This window comes from Meleagris gallopavo, unplaced genomic scaffold (genome assembly GCF_000146605.3).
Source record: "Meleagris gallopavo isolate NT-WF06-2002-E0010 breed Aviagen turkey brand Nicholas breeding stock unplaced genomic scaffold, Turkey_5.1 ChrUn_random_7180001957605, whole genome shotgun sequence".
Classification (NCBI taxonomy): domain Eukaryota; kingdom Metazoa; phylum Chordata; class Aves; order Galliformes; family Phasianidae; genus Meleagris; species Meleagris gallopavo.
Genome location: NW_011217706.1, coordinates 31,496 through 40,321, shown reverse-complemented (window position 1 = coordinate 40,321; position 8,826 = coordinate 31,496). Strand labels below are relative to the sequence as shown.

Here is an 8,826-nt window from a genome sequence, read left to right as displayed (position 1 = left end):
CTCTGGACCCGCTCCAACAGCCCCACATCTTTCTTGTGCTGGGGGCCCCAGGCCTGGGCGCAGGACTCCAGGTGGGGCCTCACGAGGGCAGAGCAGACGGGGACAGTCCCCTCCCTGCCCGCTGCCACCCCTCTGCTGATGCAGCCCAGGCTGCTGGCGGCTTTCCGGGCTGCACGCTGCTGGCTCAGCTCAGCTTTCCCTCCTCCAGAACCCCAAGTCCTTCTCTGCAGGGCTGCTCTCAAGGAGTTCTTCCCCCAGTCCGAACACATACCTGGCATTGCCCCTACCCAAGGGCAGCACCGGTGCGACTTTTCCTTGTTGAATCTCAGGTGGTTCCCATGGACTCACTGTCCATGTCTCTCTGGATGCCGTCCCTTCCTTCTGCTGTATCCGCTGCACCACTCAGCTTGGTGTCACCTGCAAACTTACTGAGGATGCACTCAATCCCATCATCTATCTCCCCGATAACGGTGTTGAAGAGTACGGGTCCCACAACAGCAGGGATGAGGGACACCACTCATCCCTGCCTCCACCTGGCACACTCATTGACCACAGCCCTCCAACCAATTCCTTATCCACCAAACATCCCACCCCTCAAACCCGTATCTCTCCGACTTAGAGATAAGGATGTGGTGGGGCACCATGTCAAAGGCTTTGCAGAAGTCCAGGTAGATGACATCAGCTCCCCTCCCTTTGCCCACCAACGCCATCACTCCATCACTGAAGGCCACCAGGAGGGTCAGCCATGCTCTGCCCTTGCTGAAGCTGTGCCAGCTGCCTGGGGTCACCTTGTCTCCCCTGTGCCGTAATGTCTCCTCCATGTCTCCTGGTCTTCCCAGGCACAGAGCTGAGGCTTTAAGATTTGCTGATTGTATCTTCCTTTTGTGTTAGATTGGGCTTGGTGAGGTCTTCTCTGCAGCTGGCTTTCTGTTATGCAGTTATTACCTTTCCTTTTGTTTGATTCTTTTATCTCTATCAGGGAATTAATTGCTGAATTAGCAAAACTGTGGTTTCATTTTGTAGCCATTTTAGGGTTTTACCAATTCTGTCATTTTCCATAATAAATAATTTACAAACTTCTTGTGAGTTTTTCTCATCTTACACCATTTCTTATCATGATAATGATAAAAATAATGATATATAATGATATAATTTGTTTGTTTTTTTCCTCCCAATTTTCTTCTCAAGTGAGCTCTGGTTTGTGGCATTTTGAGGGGGTTTGGGGTCCTAATTTGCTCAAAATAAATAAAATAAAATATGGTAATTATGGGAAATTTGGGAGAATATAGGTTTTTTCTTTGTAAATTAGGAGAGTATTGGGGGGATAATGGCAAATTAAGTAAAAAAGGAAATTTGGAAGGGAAGTGGGTGAAATTCGAGGGGAAATAGGGGAAATAAGAGCAAATAAGAGCAAAACCAGGTGGAATTGGGAAAAGTGGGGAAAATAAGTGTAATATTGGGAGAACTTTGGGGAAGATAAGGTAAAAGTGGGTAAATTGGTTGAAAACAAAAGAAAAATATAGGAGCAATTAAGGAGAAATGAGGGAAAACAAGGAAATTAGGGGAAAAAGGGGAAAAATGAGTGAAATTGGAAATAAATTTGGGGAAGAGCAGGGGAAATAAGGAAAAATGCAGTAAATTAGTGCGAAATGAAGGAAAACCTGGGGAAATGCGTGGGAAGGTGTAGAAACTTAGGGGAAAAACAAGCAGGGAGGTGGGCACGCCACGGGTGTCCCATGTGACCGTATAAGGGCAGCAGCTGCTTGGCTTGAGGGGAGGAGTCCTAAAAATAGCGCACAGGGACAGGGACAAGGACAAAGCCCAGCCCTTCCCCACCTCCACCTGTCCTTTGTCCATCCGCGATCCCTTCGTCTGCCGTCATCCATCCCATAATAGCCGGAGGGAGGGGGTGGGGGCGCTGGGGAAAAGGTAGTGTATGGACTTTGTCCTTGTCCCTCTGGGTCCTATGGGACTTGAGGGGCTATAGATCCACAAAGTTCTATGGCATTCCATAGAGTCTTATAGGGTCCTATGGGGCGGGAGGGGGGAGAGGGGAGTGCTGTGGGACCCTATAGGAACCCATGGGGTGCTATGGAACTTGAGGAGCCCCTGAGGGATCCCGTCGGCTCTATAAGGTCCTATAGGGCTCTGTGGGGCTGGGTAGGGGGGTGTGGTGGTGCTGGGGGGGGGTCTTATAGGATCCAGCAGGATCCTATGGGGAGCTAAGTGGTCAGGGGGAACTAAGGGATTGTATGGGATAGGAGGCTCATATGAGGTCCAGGGGGTTCTATGGAGTTTCTGTAGGGCAGAGGGTCCCTAGGAGGCAGGGAGATTCCTATGTAGTCCTATAGGGCTGGGGGTCTCCTGTGGGGCAGGGGGGGTCTGAGGGAAGAGGTGGATGGCAGATCCTGTCTGGCCACACCCCTAGATGTTGTATAACTTTTTTGGGAAGGGGGGGGAGATAAAACAAGTCCCCATAATCAGAAGCAACAGAGCCTGGGCAGGTGGGAGTTGGGAATGGGGTGCACTGGAAGGGGACTGAGCTTGTCTATAGAGGAACTGGAAAGGCATGGGAGAAACTGGGAGGGGATATGGGGAAACTGAGAGGGACTGGGAGGGTCGATAGGGAGAGTGGGAGGGACTGGGTGGGACTGAGAGGTGATATGAGGAAACTGGGAAGGACTGGGATGGAACTGGGAGCACTGGGGGTATCTGTAGGGGGATAGTGGGAGGAGATATGGGGGGATATGGAGGAACTGGGAGGGGGATGGGAGGGAACTAGGAATGGATATGGGGGGTATGGGGAAACTGGGAAGGGATTGGGAGGGTCTGTAGGTGAACTGGGTTGGGACTGGAATATACTGGTGAGTTCATGCTGTTTTTCTGGACCTGGATTCACCGAGTGAGGACAAAAAGGTGAGGGAGGGACTGGAAGCATTGGTGTCCAACTAGTGTCCAGCTAGTGTCTTACTGGTCTTGATAGCATTGTGGCGCCTTACTGGCTCCTTGCACGTCTTACTGGTGCCTTACTGATGTTAGTGTTGCTAATCTTACTGGCATTAGTAGTACTGGTATCTTACTGCTGTCCTTCTGGTACCTTAATGGTGTCCTGCTGGTATTAATAGTGTCCAACTGGTGCCTTACAGGTGTCACTGGTGCCTAACAGTTTTAATAGTGTCTTAGTGGTGTCTTACTAGTGTTCTGCTGATCTCAGTAGTGTCATAGTGGTGTCCTACTAGTCTTAGTGGTGTTCTATTGATCTTAATGGTGTCCTACTAGAGCTTTAGTAGTGTTTGTGTTACTGGTGCCTTACTGGTTTAGTATTGACTTAATTGTGTCCTAATGGTGCCTTACTGGTGTTAGTTGGACTGGTTTCTTATTTGTGACTTATTGATGTGACTGATGCCTTACTGGTGTCACAGGTGTACAGGCCACCATACCAGCCCTATCCTCTGAGCTGGTCAAGTTCTTGGAGACCACACAATGCCTGTGGATGTCAGAGCAGGAGCACTTGGCAGCGCAGACACGGCCCTTCAACCTCAAGCACGACATCTCCATCCCTGACGGGCAAGAGGAGCTCATCAAGGCCACTATCGTGTCCTGCAACAGCACCAAGGTCACCATGCAGACTGAGTATGGGCAAGGTGGGCTACAAAAATGGTGAAAATTGGCCCTGAAATGGCCCAAATTACCCCCAGAATGGCATCTGGAGTCATCCCAAGATCGTGTCTGGAGTTGCCCCAAAAAAGTTGCCCATATTGCCCTCAGAATTGCCCAAATTACTCCCCAAATTGCCCGCATTGCCCCAGCTAGACTCATATCAAAATGGCCCAGATCATCCTCAAAATGGTAGTTGGAGTCATCCCAAAATGGCAGCCTGAATTACCCCCAAGATGGTCCAAATCACCCCCAAAATGATGCAAATAACCCCCAAACAGTGGGTGGAATCATCCCAAAATGGTGTCCACTCATCAAAAAATGGCTTCACAAATCATCCTCAAATGCCTATGGTACCCCTAAAGACCCAAAGGCAGCCCAGAATGTCTCCTTCATCACCCATGGGACTCCAAGACCCCAAATACCTCTTCCATTACCGATAGGACACCATGCCCCCAAACCTTCTTCTCCAAAATCCAATTGGACACCTGGAACCCAAAATACCTTATCTGAAATCACAAAGGACACCTTGGCTCTATAGGACACCTAGATCCCAAAACACCTTCTATATCACCAACTGACACTGAGAACCCAAATACCTCTTTCATCACCCATAGGACATCTGGAACCCGAAATATCTTCTCTATCACCCAAGGGCCAACTAGAATCCAAACCATATTCTCCAAAATCTTATAGACACTTAGACCTCAAGTACGACTTCCATCACCTTTGGGGCACCTAGAACCCCAAATACCTTCTCTGAAATCCCCAGGGCATTCTGGCCCTGTAGCGGCCCTATATATGCATTATGGCTTCCTCCCTGAGCACATAGTGACAGTCAGGGAGGACCAAATAATGCAGCAGAACCCTCTGAAATCTGACTTCATCGAGGACATGGCCATGGTGACATTACTCCATGAGGCTATTGTCCTCTACAACCTCAAAGAGTGCTTTGACTCCTGGATGATCTGCATCTTCCAACTAGCCTCTGGGGTGGCCCCACAGTCTACAGGGCAGCCCCAGCATCTGTAGAGTGACCCCACAACCTGTAGGGTAGGAGGAGTTTGGTGACTTCTCCATGAAGATCTGAGTGGTCACCTTGTGCCCATAGGATTTGAGGTGCATAGAATGTGGTGGTTTTCCTCCAGAGTTCTTCGGTCACCTAGAACTGGAATGTCCCATTGGGCCACCTAGAATAGGCACATCCCATCTGAAGACCCTTGAGACTGCCTAGAACCAAGTATACTACCTGATGTCCCTGACCCACATCCCCTTCTCCAGACCTACCTGGGGCCATTCTTCATTACCATCAAGCCATACAAGTGGTTTCTTCTCTACAGTGCTGAGGTGGTGGCTGCCTAATAGGGCAAGAAGCAGAGCAAAGCTCCTTCTCACATCTTCTCCATCTTGTATAGCACCTAACAGAACACGCTAATGGGTAGGGACTTCCTCTGAGACATCCACAGCCCCATAACTTTGTCCCCATCCCTTCTTTGGGGCTTGGTTTGTGAGGCAAGTGGCAGAGCTTTGGGGCCTTCTTGTCTCACCAGATCAGGAGAACCCAACCATCCTTACTGTGTGAGTCCAACCCCATGCTTGTAGGTTTAACCCCACCCTCAGTCCATGACACCATCCCTATCCAGGTGAGGAAGATGGTCAACATCAAAAGGGTATCTTGCCATCATCACTGGCATCGGCAACCATGGAAACCATGGAAAGAAGGACACAAGGACATGGGCAAGGTGAGAACACCAAGGGGACATCTCAGGTTCTGGTCACCACTTGGCTATCCGTCCAACCATCCATATGCCATTTTTACTTCCACTGATCCCCAACCAAGGGACTCTGGAGTACCAAATCATTCAAACCAACCCTCCCTTGGAGGCCTTTGGTGATGCCAAGACTGTCTGCAATGACAACTCATTACGATTCATGAGTGGTGGGGATATAGGTGGGGCTGATATCACCCTTGCAACATGATGTTGAGATCCTTTTTAGGGAGGTTGATCTGGATCCACCTTGGGGCCACCAGGAAGTTGGTGTCATAGAATCACAGAATCATAGAATCGCTCAGGTTGGAAATGACCTTAAAGATCATCAACTCCAACCACGACCTAACTAAACTACCCTAACTCTAACAACCCACCACTATATCATGTCCCTGAGCACCACATCCACATGATTTTTAAACACATCCAGGGATGGTGACTCAACCTCCTCCCTGGGGAGCCTATTCCAGTGCTTAACAACTCTTTCTGTAAAGGAGTATTTCCTGATATCCAACCTAAACTTATCCTGGTGCAACTTGAGGCCATTTCCCCTCGTCCTGTCATCAGTGAGAAGAGACCAGCCCCACTCTGCTGTAAGCACCTTTCAGATACTGGCAGAGAGCAATAAGGTCTCCCCTCAGCCTCCTTTTCCTCAGACTAAACAGCCCCAGTTCCTTCAGTCTCTCCTCGTAGGCCATATTTTCCAAGCCCTTCATAAGTCTTGTTGCCCTTCTTTGGACCTGCTCCAGCACCTCCATGTCTTTTCTGTACTGAGGTGCCCAAAACTGAACACACAACTCGAGGTGAGGCCTCACCAGTGCCGAGTTCATTTGAAGGTTGAAAGGACGTACCACATCTTCTACCAGATCCTCTCCAACAAGAAGCCTGAGCTTTTGGGTGAGATTCTCTCTCATCCTACTGGTGGATAAACATCCCCAAAATGATGTTGGCTGTCTCAACTCCCTTGTCTCCTTGCAGACACGATGCTGGTGACCAGCAACCCTATGACTACGTCTTTGTCCCTCAAGGAGAGACCATGGTGGCATCCACTGATGATGGCATGAGTTGGAGGACCTCAGACAGTGTGGGGAACTACCAGCAGAAGATCCCATCCCAGATTTTCCCCATTTCTCTCTATAGAGTGCTTTCAGTGTGTCAGACTATACCCCAGAGAAGAACTCCATCCGCAAGCTAACTGGCACCATGCTGCACTTCAGCAACATGAAATTCAAGGAGAAACAGTGGGAGGAACAAACAGAGCCAGATGGCACTGAAGGTGAGGTCAGTCAGGTGGTGAAGGAAATAGAGTGAGCCCCATGGCTTCCTATCCTCATCTCCTGTCCCCTGTGTTCCCAGAGGTGGACAAGTCAGCCTACCTAATGGCTCTGAACTCAGCCAACCTCCTCAAGGGACCATGCCACCCCTGAGTGAGAGTGGGCAACAAGTATGTCTCCAAGGACCAGAGTGTCCAGCAGGTAAAGACAATGTCCTTTTATCCACCCTCTTTTTGAGGACACCATGAGTCCTGTGTCACCATAGTCCCTCCTACAAGTGATCTACTCCACTGGGGCTCTGGCCAAGGCCATCTATGAGAAGATGTTCAACTGGATGATGGTCAGGATCAACAGCTCACTGGAGACCAAACAGCCTCATCAATACTTCACTGATATCCTGGACGTTTCTCCTTTGAGATCTTCAGTGTGAGGCCCTGGGAAGCTGCTATGAGGCCGAGCAATCTGGGAGAGACAGGGGACCATGAGTTGACCATGAGTTCTTTACTATGAGAGTGGTAAGCTGCCCAGATTGGTTATGGAAGCCCCCTCCCTGGAGTGTTCAAGGCCAAGTTGGATGGAGCCTTGGGCAGCCTGGTCTGGTATTAAATGAGGAGGCTGGTGGTTCTGCCTGTGGTGGTGGGGAGGTGGAGATTCATGGTCCTTGAGGTCCCTTCTAACCCGGGCCATTCTGTGATTTTATGATTCTGTGACCCCACAGTAGGTGTTGAGTTGAGTAGGTTGAACCTGTTGGATGTTATGTTGACACCATAGGGTATTCAGTTGACTTTGTTGATCCCATTGAGCACTCTGTTGGCCCCATTGGGTCTCAGGTTGACCTCACTGATCCCTTTGGATATCACATTGAACCTACTGCATCTCCAGTAGACTCTATTAACCCCACTGGGCACTATGTTATGTCAGTTGGGTCTCATGTTAAATATGGATTCCACTGAGCATTGTGCAGGCCACATTGAGGGTTGAGTTGATGCCATTGATCCTATTGGGTGTTCTGGTGATCCCCTTGGATGTTCAGAAGACTCTATTGATATTAATAGATTTCAGTTGACCCCAGTGATCCCACTGGGCATCAAGTCAACTTCACTGGCTGGCCCTTCTCTCCCCAGTTCAACAGCTTTGAGCAGCTCTGTGTTAACTTCACCAATGAGAAGCTGCAGCAGTTCTTCAACCACCACATGTTTGTGCTGGAGCAGGAAGAGTACAAGAAGGAGGGCATTGAGTGGGAGTTCATTGATTTTGGCATGGACCTCCAGGCCTGCATTGATCTCATCGAGAAGGTACTGCCTCTCCCAGGGCATTTTGGGATGCTTTTCCACTTGGAGCTTGCCAGGGACCTCAAAAGTGGTCACTTGGATGGTGCTTGGTGTCCTCTCTGGGCAACAAGGTTTTCCTCTCAGCAGCCCATAGGGATCATGTCCATCCTGGAGGAGGAGTGCATGTTCCCCAAAGCTTCAGACATGATCTTCAAGGCCAAACTTTAGGGTGAGGAGGGGGTAGGAAGGGGAAAATGTGAAGGGATAAACTGAAGAGAATGGGGAAAATGGAGAAAAGGGTGGAGAAATTGGAAAAACTAGAAAAAAAGTGATGGATAGGTGGAAAACTAGGTGGAGAAATTGTAGAAAGCAGAGAAATTTGAGAAACTGATTGATGGAGGGAGATATTGGATGAAGATTCAGGTGGAAAAATTGGAGAAAGAGATGGTTGAGAAGACGGATAAATGGAAGAGTAGAGATGGATGGCTGGGTTGGGACAGAGAATGGGGAAGCGTGGATGGACAGAATGATGCTGAGATGGCTGCAAGGATGATGGGACTGAGGGAGAAAGAAGATGGATGGGTGAGAAAGAGTAGATGAAGGATTGCTGGGTAGATAGAAAAAGCCTGGGTGGATGGGTGGATGGGTGGATGGCTGGATGGATTTTTGGACCAGTGGATGGACGAGACAGCTGCCAAGATGGCCACTGCCTCACCCCACAGGAAGAGCAGGCCAACTCCAACCTGGCCAAGTTCCACAAGGCACAGCACGAGCTGGATGAGGCAGAGGAATGTGCCAACATAGCCCAAGCCCTGACCTCTGTCCAATACCTTTTGTATCCCCCAAAGTTCCCTG

General features: G+C 49.5%; 1 protein-coding gene across 4 annotated transcripts; it reads left to right on the top strand.

Annotated features, from left to right (window-relative positions):
* Positions 1–2,808: 2,808 nt before the first annotated feature.
* LOC116217813 (myosin-7-like) lies at positions 2,809–8,817 on the top strand. Of its 4 annotated transcripts, none has more exons than XM_031557782.1 (4): positions 2,809–2,916; positions 3,423–3,644; positions 5,301–5,399; positions 7,825–8,817. In XM_031557782.1, exons 2-4 carry the CDS (start codon positions 3,636–3,638, stop codon positions 8,197–8,199), a joined length of 483 nt encoding a protein of 160 aa, XP_031413642.1. In that variant the 5' UTR covers positions 2,809–2,916; positions 3,423–3,635; the 3' UTR covers positions 8,200–8,817. The 4 variants fall into 4 exon arrangements, with proteins under 4 accessions (XP_031413642.1, XP_031413644.1, XP_031413643.1 ...); XM_031557784.1 differs by having other exon boundaries at positions 6,405–8,817; XM_031557783.1 differs by having other exon boundaries at positions 3,423–5,399; positions 7,825–7,995; positions 8,116–8,817.
* The last annotated feature ends 9 nt before the right edge of the window (positions 8,818–8,826 follow it).